A 16,144-nucleotide genomic window follows, 5' to 3' on the forward strand; every position below is an offset into this window, starting at 1 on the left:
CTTCTCTATGTGATCAGTGACATTCATATGGGACAGATTGGGTCCCACGAAATGTATGAAGCGATTACAGGACAGCGGTTGCCACTGACATCTGATTGGTGGGAATTCTTTTTCTAAGAAGTAGGTGCTCTCTGGGTAAGGGCAGGGCATTTAGAGAGCCAGGTGCCCACCCAGCCCTGAGCCCTGGTGGACAAACACCTCGGGCCACTGTCCTGTGCTGCAGGAGGCCAGAGGGGATGGGACCTTGGGCCTCCATGAGATCTGGCACGGTCAGGAGTTCTCTGTCCGGTATCCGCCAGACTCCCCATCGTAGCAGGTGACTCGTGGAGCCCTGATTCTGGTCTTCATAGTGTCTTCACAAGCGTGTGATTCACGCTTCTGATTGACAGATGGTTCGTGCTTGGAAATGTCCCTAACGGAAAGGTCTTTGTTCCCTGGGCCACAGAAAGGAGACATCATTGATATAATCAGCAAACCCCCCATGGGCACCTGGATGGGCCTGCTGAACAACAAGGTGGGCACATTCAAATTCATCTACGTGGACGTGCTCAACGAGGAAGAGGAGAAGCCCAAGCGCCCCACCAGGAGGAGGAGGAAAGGAAGACCCCCCCAGCCCAAGTCGGTGGAGGATCTCCTGGATCGCATCAATCTCAAAGTTAGTTCCGTCCTGTCCTGGCCCCGCATCTGCTATGATGAGTACCCATTATCCTACAGAAGTAGTTAGCAGCACCATGACTCTGCCCTTGACCTCCGCTGGGGGCGATAGCATGAACTCCAGGTCGAAATGTGCTCCTAGTCCAAAGAGCTGTGAGCTCCAAGCCACTACCAGGAAGGGCTGTAAGCACAAACTCCTGGCGCTCTGGTTGGCTTCTCAGGGGCCGTAAGGATTCTCCCTTCCACCCTGTCACCCACTATTACTCCCGGCATCTAGCGGGGTGGGTCTACATGGTAGATTCTGTTTCCGCCTTGCAAAACTGTCTTGCTACTGAGGAAGTCACAGGTCCCTGTGAGCTGGATTTCAGTAGCTCTAAATGAAAGAAGAATATCCTCTACTGCACACTGGGTGGCATTACAGGCTTCAGCTCACAGCAAGGGCACAATTAAAATGCAAGCCAGTGGAGTCCATCTCAGCCTGCAGTGTAAATTTTCTTAACCCCTGATGAATGAAGTGCCCCGCCTGCCCACTAAGCTGTAGGACTGGGAGGTACAGACTGTGCTACAAAGGATACTTACTAATTTTTGAATGAGCATAAAAATGACTATGGAAAAAGAGTTCAGGGGTTTGAGGCCGGTCATCAGTCGTGGATCACACTACCAGGCTGCTGACTCATTTCTGTCTTGTTTCCCTCCAGGAGCACATGCCCACTTTCTTGTTCAATGGATATGAAGATTTGGACACCTTTAAGCTCCTGGAGGAGGAAGATTTGGACGAGTTAAATATCAGGGACCCAGAGCACAGAGCTGTTCTCTTGACAGCCGTGGAGCTGTTACAGGAATATGACAGTAAGTCCTTCCCAGCACAGACGTGTTCACTGTTAGATCCGCCACATTCTCAGGTCACCAGCAGGCGTCCCATAAGCTGCGAGCATATGCTCGGGTCCTTGGAGTCACTCATTCGATCCTACTCTTTCCAAAGCCAAGGTCAATTGTGTATTTTGTCAAATAGCACAAAGACATAGATTCCCAAAGCAGACCTTCCTGCCAATGCAGGAGCAAAAGAAAACCTTACTAGCCTGTACTTTCCTGGCATGTTTCTAGGTAATCATTGAGGAAAACACTCCTCTGAGTGACTGAGAATTGAACTGCAGTTTTTTTTTTTTTTTTTTTTGCGGTACGCGGGCCTCTCACTGTTGTGGCCTCTCCCATCGCGGAGCATGGACTCTGGACGCACAGGCTCAGCGGCCATGGCTCACGGGCTCAGCCGCTCCATGGCATGTGGGATCTTCCCAGACTGGGGCACGAACCCGTATCCCCTGCATCAGCAGGCGGACTCTCAACCACTGCGCCACCAGGGAAGCCCCAAAGAACTATTTGACTTTTTTTTTTTCCCGGTATGCGGGCCTCTCACTGTTGCGGCCTCTCCCGTTGCGGAGCACAGGCTCCGGACGCACAGGCTCAGCGGCCATGGCTCACGGGCCCAGCCGCTCTGCGGCATGTGGGATCTTCCCGGACCGGGGCACGAACCCGTGTCCCCTGCATTGGCAGGCGGACTCTCAACCACTGCGCCACCAGGGAAGCCTGAACTGCAGTTTTCTTAAGACACACAGTTCATGCCACCTTGGGGGCTGGTGGGATGTGCAGCCTTCAGGAGGTCATTAGGATACCTGGGCACAAGAGTAACTGACAAACTGGGAGTATCTTGCCCCACCAAGGGTTCATTACTTCTCACAGCACAGGAGGAGTTGTTTTCTGATTGAATAGGTTAATTAATAAATAAATGAAATTCATCAGCTTGCGTTAAAGAAGCAGGAAATAATCTCCAGTGACTATGTAGAGCAGAGAATTCCATGCTGCGATTTCTCAGCTGAAATGATAGCTCATGTTTACAACCCAGGAAGAGAATTTCGTGAGCTCCCAGCTTTCATGTAGTCTGTTTGAATACACTGTGTCCTTTGCTCCATTAACTGGGTCTTATCTTGCTCTTTATTCTTCCATCTGACATCAGAAATATTCCTGAAATTATTCATCACGAAGTGGGGAGTATCCTTGCCAGTTATTGAATTCAAATGCATTTCCTTTCAAATGGTCTGCTTCAGGGATATCAGTAGCTAATAGCATTTCCATTGCTAAAAGACACACCAAAACCATGGTGAATGGTGGGAAAAAAAATTGTACGTTACTGAATGTATCAAGCCCAAGAGACATGGAAGCACGTGTCTCAGTGCAGTTCAATTCACTTCTGCTTCATAAGTCCTCCCTCTAAATTAACTGATGACACACCATCAAATAGACGCCTAAACCCTAGATAAACACACTGCCTTCAGGGATAGATTTGGAGGGAATTGTGTTTCGTAGTTAATATCACTTGATAACCTGGTCTCTTTAGTGTTGGAGCTCCCCAGGAGACACCTTGGGGATCTGTGGCCAGGTTGTGTCAGAGCCTGGCCCAGTGCCTGGAATGGCCAACCAGCTACATGAATATCAATTAACGTGCAATCATCTAGTCTCCTGGACCACATCTGCTCTTCCTCAGCCACTGAGAACAGCTGGTTTATAAACTCCATCCATTGCGTTTCCTTTAGCATTTAGACACTGGAGGAGCAAAGCTAAATTCTGAGTATAAGGTGCAGGGTCTGTCTCCGTCACGCCACAAGGGCTAAGACTCCTTGTCCCTCCCGGGATCACGTCCTGAGGTGTGCCCTTAGGCATATTTTATAGGAGGGAATCTTTGCCCCTCACGATGCTCACTCACAAGTCTAAGGAAAGCTCTTTGCTTCTTCATAAATCCCATTTTGAATCTGTGCCGTGCCACTGTATAGAACATCCCGCATACATAAATTGGTACTTCTTTTTAGCGGTTCTAAAACAAAGGCTTCAAGGGCTCAGGGGTGCCAGTGAGCACCAAGAACCTGGATGCAGGATTATCCTAGGATTAGAAGATTCTACATTCCGCGCTTTTAAATTCATTGTGTTTAAGAAGTACTCTAAGTAACTGATACCTTAGAGGAACACAATACATTTCTGTCAGACTAGACAGATCCAGAGACCTGCTGAGATCTGAGAGATCTTGCACATCTTCCCGCTCAGCCCCCCACAAGAGCAAGAGGCACATCTGCATCACTGCTTGGCACTCAGATGGGTCCAGCTTCTCTCATTGCATCTGTGCATGGGGAATGCCAGCCTTCCTGCAGGGTTCCATTTGGAAAAGACTCCCATTGTCCCGGGGCAGTTCCTTCTGCTGATCCCAGACCCACTCTCCTGGGTCTGCCAGATGAAAGCTCTCGTTTAACAAAATCATTTTCATAAGAATAAGAATTTTAATCGGGAATTATTTCAAATATGCAGGAAAGTACAGAGAAAAATAAAACAAATCCACATACCATTTTGTCATATTTAATTCAGTGCTTATTTTTTAAAGACCTAAGTGTTGCAAGCCCATTGGAAGGCCTGCTATCCAAGAATCCCATTCCTTTCCCTTCTTTTCCAAGGTAGCTACGCTCCAGAAAATGGCACGTGTTCTCGCGCATAAGCACCTTTTGATGTTTGGATGTCTCATCAATGTCTTAGCATATTCTTTCTCCGTGTGTGTGTCTGTGTGTGTGTGTGTGTGTCTGTGTGTGTGTGTGTGTGTGTGTAGATGGGGTTGGGGAGAGCTTTAGTCCTGAAGCTTTAGTCCAGGTTCAGGTCATGTCCAAATGGAGTTTCAGCCCCACAGCCCAGCCCTTCGCCCTTACTTGACTGTGAGAATGTTTGTGTTTCCAGCTCCCCGTCTTTCTCGTGCTGGTGCCTTGGCATTAATTCTAGTGAGTGTGGGGTGTGGGGAGGAAGTGGCCTTGAGCGTGCAGTACATCTAAGAGGTGCCCCGCCTCTTCATTCTCCCTCATGAAGAAGGACAACCTCCTGGGGAAACACTAGCTTTTATTTATTTATTTATTTATTTATTTATTTATTTATTTATGGCTGTGTTGGGTCTTCGTTTCTGTGCGAGGGCTTTCTCTAGTTGCGGCGAGCAGGGGCCACTCCTCATCGCGGTGCGCGGGCCTCTCACTGTCGCGGCCTCTCCTGCTGTGGAGCACAGGCTCCGGACGCGCAGGCTCAGCAATTGTGGCTCACGGGCCCAGTTGCTCTGCGGCATGTGGGATCCTCCCAGACCAGGGCTCGAACCCGTGTCCCCTGCACCGGCAGGCAGACTCTCAACCACTGCACCACCAGGGAAGCCCAACACTAGCTTTTAGTTTTAGGGAATTTTGCTAAATTTGTTGGGTTCCTGCAAGTAGCTGCTGATTGGATCCTTCAGGAAGAAAGTGGCTCTAGCCCCTTGAATAGGCCTCGTGATTTTATGGATTGAACTGCGGTTTTCAGGCGATGCAAGGGACCCCTTCACTCCCCATAATAACTTCAGGTAGCCTGCTGTGTGGTGAGGCTGGCATCCCGAAAGATGCAGGCACGGTCTGCCTTTTCCTGCAGTGGCAGGGACAAGTCTTCTGTTTTATTCCCGTCGGTCAGCACTTTGGAGTCTGTTTGGCTGCTGCAATACACTGAACTATCTTGCCAAGGACAAACGCCTTGATTCCTCTTCCTGGGTTGTAATTGATAGCTCCAAGCCCTCATTTTATAAGTCTCATTTGCCAAAATAACATGCTAGGCTAGAACAAAGGCCATTCCAAATCCACAGACTCCTCCACACAATGAGGACACCACTCTAGAATGTTCCACGTTCGGTGCGGGGGAGGGGAAAGGGTTTTTCTCTTTTGCTTCCAATTAGTTAAGTTTTCATTAATCACTTTAAAAATAGCATTTCTTAATTTGGTGCTCGAATTTAAGGGTTTGTTCCGCCATGATTTCTGTTATAAAATGCTTTCCATGTGAGAAATACAAACAGGAAGTGGTCAGTGGACAGTAGGAATGGCAGCCCTCAGCCTTCCCACAATTTTTTTTTAATGACCCAAGAAAAGGCATCAGATTTCTGGTTTATTGATTTAGTGTGTGTGTGTGTGTGTGTGTGTGTGCGCGCGCGCGCGCGCGCTGTTGGGGGAGGCGAAGTGAAGAGAAAGAAAAGTAAATTAAAGCCATTCATCGTCAACTATTTATTTTAGGTAGAAAATGTTTTCTTGGTTTCCATTTTTATCGACCAAGCATTTAGTCTGCATAATGACTGAAAGACAGTCTTCCTGTAACTTTGAACCTACATAAGGCCAGCCATGCCCTCTTTATAGAATGTGCAGACTGTGGTTGCTCTCCCCCCACTTTTGACATGATGCTCTCAATTTCTCCTCTCCCTCGTTGGCCTGAGGGTAACTTAAAAGGCATTGATGTATTTCAGCTATGTCCTCTCTCTACAAACTTACCTTCCTGTGATACTTGATTTGAAAAGAAAAGTGTTCTGATCTCACTTATTCTTTTTTTTTTTTTTTGTGGTACGCCGGCCTCTCACTGCTGTGGCCTCTCCTGTTGCGGAGCACAGGCTCCGGACGCACAGGCCCAGGGGCCATGGCTCACGGGCCCAGCCGCTCCGCGGCATGTGGGATCTTCCCAGACCGGGGCACGAACCCGTGTCCCCTGCATCGGCAGGTGGACTCCCAACCACTGCGCCACCAGGGAAGCCCTCACTCGTTCATTTTTATCTCATTTACTTTAAAATAATTTGTTCTCTTCCAAAGTCCAAGGCTTCAAAATGTATTGTGAGAGCTGAGGATAAAATTGGGATGCAGTTGATTTGGAGCCTGCTTTTCATTCCTCTTACGATCCCATGCTATGTTTTCATCTTCTTTAGGTAACAGCGACCAGTTCGGATCCCAGGAGAAGCTGCTTGTTGACAGCCAGGGCTTGAGTGGATGCTCTCCACGAGACTCAGGATGCTATGAAAGCAGTGAGAACTTGGAAAACGGTACTGTCAGCACAAATAATCATGAATGCATCTCCATATGCAAGCCTTCTGGGCCATTTCTTGACATCTGTGCTTTGGCTAATGACTGTCTTTCTTCCTCAGCCTGAGCCATTGCTTTTGGGAAAACTGGCAATAGGGAGAGGAGTTTTTCCAGGGTGAATGGTGCTTAATTAAGATCCTTAGGAGGGAGGAACATCTCTCAAGAACCTAGGCAACTGATGACGTTGAGAAATGAGTAGAGAGGTCTTTCATCAGTTACTCTTCCATCCCACATAGCACATAATTGGAAAGAGTTTAAACTTGTGTGTCAGAGAAAGGGACCCTAAACTTTCCATTGTCCTGCTGCTCTTAGAGGTTTAGGCCCCTCCCCCCATCTGGATCATGCAAAGAGCTGTGGGGCTTTAGAGTGGGGAGACCTGGGGTTTGAACGTGAATAGGGCATAGTGAAGACTTTGGCCAAATTACATCTCCGACTCCTCCTTACCTCTTTTTTTTTTTAAACAAATTTATTTACTTACTTATTTATTTATTTTTGGCTGCGTTGGGCCTTCGTTGCTGCGCGCGGGCTTTCTCTACTCGTGGGCAGGGGCTACTCTTTGTTGCCGTGCATGGGCTTCTCCTTGCAGTGGCTTCTCTTGTTGAGGAGCACGGGCTCTAGGCATGCAGGCTTCAGTAGTTGTGGCACAAGGGCTCAGTAGTTGTGGCTCGCAGGCTCTAGAGTGCAGGCTCAGTAGTTGTGGCACACGGGCTCAGTAGCTGTGGCTTGTGGGCTCTAGAGCGCAGGCTCAGTAGTTGTGGCGCACGGGCTTTGTTGCTCCGCGGCATGTGGGATCTTCCCTGACCAGCGATCGAACCCGTGTCCCCTGCATTGGCAGGCGGATTCTTAACTACTGCGCCACAAGGGAAGTCCTCCTCCTTATTTCTTAAATGGTAATGTGAGGGTTTTTTTTTAATAGATTATTCTAATACAAAGTAATAATATATTAAAAATACCTAGCACTTTGTAAACACTGATTATGAGTGAGGCAGTGGGCTAGGTGCGCACGTATGCAATTGCTAATTATCACTCAGATCCTGCAGTGCATATTTTATAGATGAGGATGCTAAAGAGAAATTAAATAATAACTGAAGCCCTTGTTCTTTTCCTCTTGGCACCACTCTGACTCATAATAATAGGCTCTCAGTCAATGGTGGACAATATTTTAGACCTGACTTTCCAATACCATAAGCATTTTCAAGTCCATACTCTAACTACTTAATGTCGTCATACATCAGCCAGGGGTATCGGGGCTTAGTTGAACTTCAAGCCAGAAGGGATTTAGTTTGTATGTTATCATAAGTACTTTCACAAACCATGGATTAGATGAAAATAGGTGGACCTATTTTGGGAACAAGGAAAAAAGCAACATATACCATAAAAGGTCTCTTTGCCTATTTGTTTGCTTATTTATTCTGAAGAGCAGGAATATCCCGGTACTTGGGATTGTCATCCGTGAGTCTCTCATTTCCATATGAGGATTTTGAGGAGCCCCGCTGAGAACATGAAGCAAAGCCAGGGCATGAAGGTTTGGTTCCTTCAGTATCATCATCATCCCTCACCTCAAGTTTTCTTCTTAAATAGACAGTAAAGCCTGAGCAGGGGCGGCCCTCGGTGTTTGGACACTGCCCTGGGAAAACAGGCATGCTCGTTAGTTCAGGAATCGCAGTTGCACGATGACTCTTTCCATAAACAGATAGATTGGGATTGACATATATACACTAATATGTATAAAAAGGATAACTAATAAGAACCTGCTGTATAAAAAAGAAATAAAATTCTAAAATTCAAAAAAAAACCCACAAAAAACGGTTAGATCCTGGTAGCAGTATATCATCATTACAGTATGAAAATATCTAAATTCATATTAAAACAATGTGAAAAGTCTATTCAAACATTTCTTCATTTTTATGAAAGCTAGATCTCTGAATGAAGGGTATATAATTAAATCTTAAAGAGCACATTTTTGTTTTTAAAAAAATCTCAAAACTTCAGACCAGCTAGACAGAAAGAATATAATTACCCACATCCAATATGGTGCTTCCTTTCTCCCCACAGACAGCATGACTGGGGACTCAGAGTTATGACCCCCAAACTTCACATCACTGGACCAGCCCTCCTCATGGTCTAGTTTCTGGAAGTTATTGGAGAATGCATGTTTTTGGCTCCCATACCCATTACAAATGTGGACTCAGTTTGAATCAGTGGTTTACGTATATCCTCCATAGTAATGTGCACACAGAAGACATTTACTAAACAGATTTTGGAACAACAGGATCAACCATAAATTTCACTTTGAAAAGCAGCATAAACATGTACACTGAAGATATGAAATTGCCGGAAGTCCACAATTCAAACCAACCAAAAGCACTTGAAAAGCAAGATGTTTTCAAAATAGATTTGACATTTCTCCCCCCGCACCCATCTTTTCTGCTTTGTCCACGTAACAGTTAAGGACATGGTACCTCCCCACCTTTGTTTTCTCAAACATTAAACCAAGCTGCACGATTTTGTTCTGGTTTTACTAGGAGAGTATTTTCACCGAGTGGAGAAATAAATGCAAGGTTTACAGAAGCAGTCCCTCTTACACAGTTCGTAACTTCTGGTTCACAAGCTCATGCTGCCTAAGGCCCTGGTTTTTAACTGTGGTCTGCGGGGTCCCGAGGATAGGGGCCTTGGTGGCAGTGTGTGGACCTGGGCCTTGAGAAACCTCCACACTTCAACTTTGATCTGTTTTATAAATGAAGCTTCATTAAAAAGGATCCTCCTGGGGCTTCCCTGGTGGCGCAGTGATTGGAAGTCCGCCTGCCGATGCAGGGGACACGGGTTCGTGCCCCGGTCCGGGAAGATCCCACATGCCGTGGAGCGGCTGGGCCCGTGAGCCATGGCCTCTGGGCCTGCGCGTCCAGAGTCTGTGCTCCGCAACGGGAGAGGCCACAACAGTGAGAGGCCCGCGTACCGCAAAATAAAAAGGATCCTCCTGGGCTTCCCTGGTGGCGCAGTGGTTGGGAGTCTGCCTGCCGATGCAGGGGACGTGGGTTCATACCCTGGTCCGGGAAGATCCCACATGCCGTGGAGCGGCTGGTCCTGTGAGCCATGGCCGCTGAGCCTGTGCATCTGGAGCCTGTGCTCCGCAACGGAAGAGGCCACAACAGTGAGAGGTCCACGTACCGCAAAAAAAAAAAAAAAAGTATCCTCCTGCTTTGAAAAGTACTGATTTAAAAGTGCAGTGTTCTGAAAAGAGACCATTCTCTGACCATCGAGAACGCGGTGCTCACCTTTTCCTTTCTGACTTCTTCGCCATTCTCGTTTCTAGTTAGCCTCTGCTGACTTCTGTGTGAGGTGAATAAATTCCACCTAAAATACCTGCAGCCATAAAACCTAAATTGTGTGTCTCCTATGTCCTCTTCTTTTCGCAATAAAAACCAACATTTGAGAGTTGGGAACTATTAGGTCCATAAGGAGAACAACTTACCAAGTAGACCATCCATCAGGGCCACACGAGCAGCGGCGGCACGGCCTGAGCAGTTTCGGAGGGAGAGAGCCATTTGAGGGCCGCATGCCTTGTTTGTTGCTTCCCTGTCCTAAGAGTCGGGAAGCAGTCCGTAGGACATTCAGACAGCTCACTTGTCTCACACAGAAGAGGAATCCTAAGTGGATTGGGGTCAGGTGCACTCAGGGTTACCATGGGTGGCTCTGTTCACCAGACAGCAGTAACAATTAGTATCAGTCAACAGTTGTCAACTAAGTAGACTGTGACTGGTTGATAAGTTCAGTTATCAGTCTGACAATCATTTTATTTAATCAGGTCTATCGCTTCAGTGGCAATCAGAACCATATCAGTATCTAATAGATTGTCTGTGGCGACACACTTCAGCTTGCTCACTCATTTGTACCAAGGTCGGCTGACTGTTTCCAGGGTACCTTTATTTTACACACCTGAGCAAAACACAAAGCAGGGAGGGCTTGAAAGGTTTCAGAATTCACCGGTCACCAGTGAACCTTGGGGAATACCATTTAAAGAACTTGTCCCAGAATTCAGTCCTACCTCCTTTTTTCAACCATGGTCTTAGGAAACTGTACTCCCTAAACAGAAATCCCATCAGTGTGGCTCCTAAATGGGGTGTGGGTGTGCCTTGTTCCACACTGACTGCAGCTACGAACAGACATAAGGCCTAGATTTATTTTATTGCCTGACACAGCATATTTTCTTTCCACATAACTCAATTAACTTTCATCTCCCTGAGTCCTTTAATAAGACTAAGAATTCTTTCTAAAAATAAACATGGGACCACAGTTACTCTACATCACCAGTGGTGATTTTATGTCCTTAATGTAATTCAACAGTGGGATGTAAGAGTTGGAGATTTCAATTACATTAGCACACCTTTTACATCAGTTTGATTGATTTGCTTTTTTTTTTTTTTTTTTTTTTGGCGGTACATGGGCCTCTCACCGCTGTGGCCTCTCCTGTTGCGGAGCGCAGGCTCAGCAGCCATGGCTCACGGGCCCAGCCGCTCCGCGGCATGTGGGATCTTCCCGGACCGGGGCATGAACCCGCGTCCCCTGCATCGGCAGGCGGACTCTCAACCACTGTGCCACCAGGGAAGCCCCTGATGCGCTTTTTAAAATGTGATTGTAAAATATTTCCTTGTCTCGTAGGCAAGTCTCGGAAAACCAGCCCCTCTGCCAAATCTTCAGCCGAGTCCAGCGTGAAGTCTTTCAACAGGAATCAGCTGGGCAACTACCCAACCTTGCCTCTAACAAAGCCAGTAGACGCGCTGAAGCCGGGAGGGGAGGGGAGGCTGGGCAGTGGTCTCACCCCTCACACCTCCAAGCACTGTGATCCCCCATGTGTGACTGACTTGAATAAAAACCGAAGGAGCCTCCCTGTTTCCATCTGCCGGAGCTGTGAGACCCTGGAGGGCCCCCAGACCGTGGAGACTTGGCCCCGATCCCACTCCCTGGATGACCTTCAAGGAGAGCCTGAAAAAGATGTGCCTGGTGAGGTGACAGAACCTTCCCCTCAGATTGTACCCAAAGTGCCACAAAAGATAGCGCCCTCCATCACAAAGGTTCAGAGCCCCAGACTAGATTCTGCTGTTGACAATGCACTGCTACTGACCCAAAGCAAGAGATTTTCTGAACCTCAGAAAACGACTACTAAGAAACTGGATGGCCCGATGGCTGCCTTTTCACATGGCACATCCCCTCCTCCGTGTTTTCCCAAAACCTATGATGCCCAACCGCCCGCCGTTAAACACGGTTTAACAAGGACGCCTCTTGAGGGTCACAGGAAAGGGCTCGATTTCGAAGGGACACATCACCCTCCGGGCACCAAAGAAGGCATGGATGCTGAGCAGAGGGGCCCCGAGGCCAGAACGCAGGCCAGACCTCCCGCCCAGCCTCCCCCCGTCCCCGCCAAGAAGAGCAGGGAGCGCCTCGCCAACGGGCTGCCTCCGGTCCCTCCTGGTCCCCCCGGCGCCCCTGGCCCCGATGCACCTAGCCTGCCCCTTAAAAAGGGCAGCCCTGGTGGCCCCAGCGACTGTCCCCCGCCGCCAGTGGCCAGGCCTCCCCCAGGGCCTGAGCCGGGCAGCCCGCCGAGTGCCAGGCCTCCACCCTGGCTGTCGGAGCTGCCTGAGAGTGCCAGCCTCCAGGAGCACGGTGTGCGGCTTGGCCCTGCCCTGGCCAGGAAGGTCTCCTGCACCCGCGGAGTGGACCTGGAAATGCTCACCGAGAAGAAGCTGCGGGCCGAAGGCATCGATCTCACCGAGGAGCCCTATTCCGATAAGGTATCCGAGGCCCTGACCCCACTGCACAGGCTCTTCTAAGTCGGGCGGGGGCCAGGAGAGAGGAACGGCACTGCCTCCCACCTCCCAGCCCCCGGAGGCCAGCTGGCAGCGAGGGCCGATGGACAGTGACCGTACGGGTGGCCCACGGCGGGGGCTCCTGCCGCCCCGCGCTTGGTGTTCAGATGAACCGGTAGCACAGTGCCCAGATTAAATGCAGACACAGCCTCAGGGGTTTCTTCTCTTTTCCCTTCTCTTCTTTTCTCTTCTCTTCTTTCGCTTGTTTGTATTTAATTTGGGGCAGCTATCCTTTGCAGGGAGAGCTATCAGTCAGTACTAGACCCAGTTCCTGAAAGGATAGACATGAGTTCCAGTTTCCATGTCTTCTTCAACATCTTTGTTTTTAGACTTTAACAGATCCCCATTTCATTTCCCTGTGCATAAAATGGAATTAATAATGACCTGCATAACTACCTCTTAGAGGTATTAATAGGAGCAAATAAAATAAACCTGAACCTACTTTGAAAATTGTAGAGCCCTATTCAGATGTAATAATTGTACTGTATAATTATCTGTATGGGTAACAGGGGAAAAGATAGCTCATTGTACTAAAAACATTGAGACCTATAATGAAAACTCATTTCTCATTTGAAGAAAAATAAAAAAGAGTAGATCTGCCCATACCAAAATGACTTTGAATACAAATACACGATAATAGATGTAGCTGTATGTTACTCCTAGGAATGCATGAATTGTTATAATGCATTCCCAGGAGTCTTTATTATAAACTTCTTAGGACCAAGAGTGCCTTACAATAAAATACTCCTCTGCCTTCTGATATTTAGTGAATGAACCCCTTCGAATGGAAAGTAGTGAGAATTCTACTGTACAGTAAATGCTGGTCTAGTGATATAGCGGTATAACTCTACTTTGTAGTTGAGGAACCAACAGTAGACTCTGTAGGGCACAAATTTGCCCTTCTCCCCTGCAGTTTAGAAGACTGTCTTCAATAACATTTTGCAAAATGATCAGATAAGAGTGAGGTGAGGGCGTTGGACCCCAAAATAGAGAATGATTGTGTCCTGCTTTAACCATATTTCAAAACATTCTTCTAGAGCTCCTAACTACTTAAAAGATAAAGACGTAAAAGTATTGTCTCTAAAACATCCATCCTGACACTAAAGGAAATATATTCACTTCAAATTAAAACTTTTGGTCCTATCTTCTAGTAGCTAAATGTCTCATCCTACCTTGTGTTTGCCGTTCTTGGGGAAGGGAAAAGATCCTCGCAACCCTCGATAAGAGATTTCTGTTCCCTCGCAGCACGGCCGCTGTGGGATTCCTGAGGCCCTGGTACAGAGATATGCGGAAGACTTAGATCAGCCCGAGAGGGACGTTGCCACCAACATGGACCAGATCCGCGTGAAGCTGCTTCGGAAGCAGCACCGCATGGCGGTAAGCAGCCCGCGCTTCGGGGCTCCCTCACCCAGCTTTTTGAAGTCCGTTCAGTTCTAGAGCTTAATGATGAGCATGCTGGCAGCCGCTAAGTAGCCCAGGGTTCATTCTAGCTATCGAAGGGAGACACCTGGGAGAGAGTAATACCTATTCAGCCTACAAAGGTTTAAAAATACCGTTTTGGAGAGAAAAAGCTGAAAATTATCCATACTCCCAACACTGTGAAAAAGTCCATCTAGTCATTTCTCTGCACATGTATAATAGTACATGTACAGTTTGCAAAGCTTATTGTTTTCAGTTATCCGGTGGTGAACCTCTTTCTTTGTTACTAAAATTTCTTTTGTATTATCAGTTTTTCAGAGTGCTCTAAACAGTTTGCAAACCTTATTGTTTTCAGTTATCCGGTGGTGAACCTCTTTCTTCGTTACTAAAATTTATTTTATCAGTTTTTCAAGGTGCTCTAGTAGGTATGTCCTCGTTCAGCCAATTCCACATTGTTGAAACGATTTAGATTTTTTCCAGCTGTTTATTTTAAACACTTGAGTGAAGAACCTCCTGGTTAATAAATTTTTGTAGACTTTTGGGGTTAATTTCTGAGGATATATTCCTTCAAGAGGATTTGCTTCATCAAGACTGCACAAAATCTCAAGGGTTTGCACATTTGGTGGTAAATTGCCTTTCTGAGAGGTGTAGCACTTGGCCTTCTCAGAATTCAAGTATAAATGTCCATTTCCCTGCCCTAGCCAACATTTATTATTGTATTTTTAATTCTTTATGACTATATTGATTAAATGCTTAATTTTCTGGATGTTAATGTAGATTCAAAATACAGAAGAAAATCTACTTTATAAAAACCTTACCCACTGAGTATCTTACTTTTCACACTATCACATAGGTTTGCTTCTTCAAGCACCGTAAGGATCATTAGTTGAATAGCGTGACCACCATGAGACAAAATAGCCAGAAATATAAATGATTACAGTTTGGGGACTTACACACATAATTGGGGTTAGATCTAATTCCAAGTACCTTCTGGAACCTCCAACACTTCCTTGAAGATTTGTCTCACCTTTGAGAAGTCAGGAAAGATTTACTTATCTACCTATCTATCTATCTATCTATCTATTTATTTATGGCTGTGTCGGGTCTTTCGTTTCTGTGCGACGGCGTTCTCTAGTTGCGGCGAGCGGGGGCCATTCTTCATCGTGATGCGCGGGCCTCTCACTATCACGGCCTCTCTTGCTGCGGAGCACAGGCTCCAGACGCGCGGGCTCGGCAGTTGTGGTGCACAGGCCCAGTTGCTTCGCGGCATGTGGGATCCTCCCAGACCAGGGCTCAAACCTGTGTCCCCTGCATTGGCAGGCAGATTCTCAACCACTGCGCCACCAGGGAAGCCCAGGAAAGAATTCTTGATGCTAGTCACGTTCTTGGACATCTCATAGCATTATCCCTTTCTGATAGTGTAGTAATAAATATAATATTTCAGTAGCGTTCCTCTTAGGCACAGAAGAAAGAGCTCTCCAGTGGCACCTGTTGAATCTTGATAAATTGCTTTCTTTGGTTACCCAGATCCCAAGCGGTGGACTCACAGAAATCTGTAGGAAGCCCCTATCTCCCGGATGCGTTTCATCCGTGTCGGATTGGCTGGTTTCCATCGGTCTGCCCATGTACACCAGTGCCCTCACTGAAGCGGGCTTCAGCACGCTGGGCCAAGTGCCTTCTCTGTCCCACACTTGCCTTCAGGAGGCCGGCATCACAGAGGAGAGACACATAAGCAAGCTCGTGTCCGCAGCCAGACTCTTCAAACTGCCACCAGGCCCCGAGGCCATGTAGTCAGGCCCGAAATGGACCTCCCTGGACAAGAGCCACCCGTTCACTGTGCTTATGATGCTGATGCAATTCCTCCTTGGCTGGACATGCAGACCAGACCCAGAAGAAAGGCCCAGTGTGTGGCCAGCAGAACTCGGAATCTTGGCACGGGACTCTCTTCTCCAGAAAAGCCCCCCTCCAGGAAATTGGTGTGGTTCTCTTTGACCCCCAAAGAAAAGACAAGCACTTATTTTTGTTTTCAGGACACAATAGAACAAAGATGCCAACTTGCCACAAATGCTCTGCCTGCAGTCTGTCTGGGTGCACTGGGTGAGGGCAGGGGGCAGAGGGAGAGGCCTGTCCTGTTTCTAAGCGTGTTTCTAGCCCTTCTGTCTGTCACCCTGCAGGGTTCCCAAGGCCCAGATGGGCTTAAGCCAGGCCAAAGTAACAGACTCGGGAGTGATTGTACACTATTGACCAGGCTCATTTGTTCAAAAATAAGAAAAT

General features: G+C 47.5%; 1 protein-coding gene across 4 annotated transcripts in view; it reads left to right on the plus strand.

Moving 5' to 3' along the window:
* Positions 1 to 15,919, plus strand: part of SASH1 (SAM and SH3 domain containing 1) — a gene marked incomplete at its 5' end in the record, with an annotated part of 189,705 nt that extends 173,786 nt beyond the window's left edge. For all 4 annotated transcript variants that reach the window (XM_079716634.1, XM_079716635.1, XM_079716636.1 and 1 more), the window contains 6 exons: positions 446 to 655; positions 1,353 to 1,503; positions 6,434 to 6,547; positions 11,247 to 12,376; positions 13,697 to 13,828; positions 15,398 to 15,919. In XM_079716634.1, coding sequence (XP_079572760.1) covers positions 446 to 655; positions 1,353 to 1,503; positions 6,434 to 6,547; positions 11,247 to 12,376; positions 13,697 to 13,828; positions 15,398 to 15,661 — 2,001 coding nt within the window. In that variant the 3' untranslated portion in view covers positions 15,662 to 15,919. The remainder of the gene's footprint in view (positions 1 to 445; positions 656 to 1,352; positions 1,504 to 6,433; positions 6,548 to 11,246; positions 12,377 to 13,696; positions 13,829 to 15,397) is intronic.
* Positions 15,920 to 16,144: the final 225 nt, after the last annotated feature.

Source organism: Hyperoodon ampullatus (genome assembly GCF_949752795.1).
Source record: "Hyperoodon ampullatus genome assembly, chromosome: 12".
NCBI classification, from domain to species: domain Eukaryota; kingdom Metazoa; phylum Chordata; class Mammalia; order Artiodactyla; family Ziphiidae; genus Hyperoodon; species Hyperoodon ampullatus.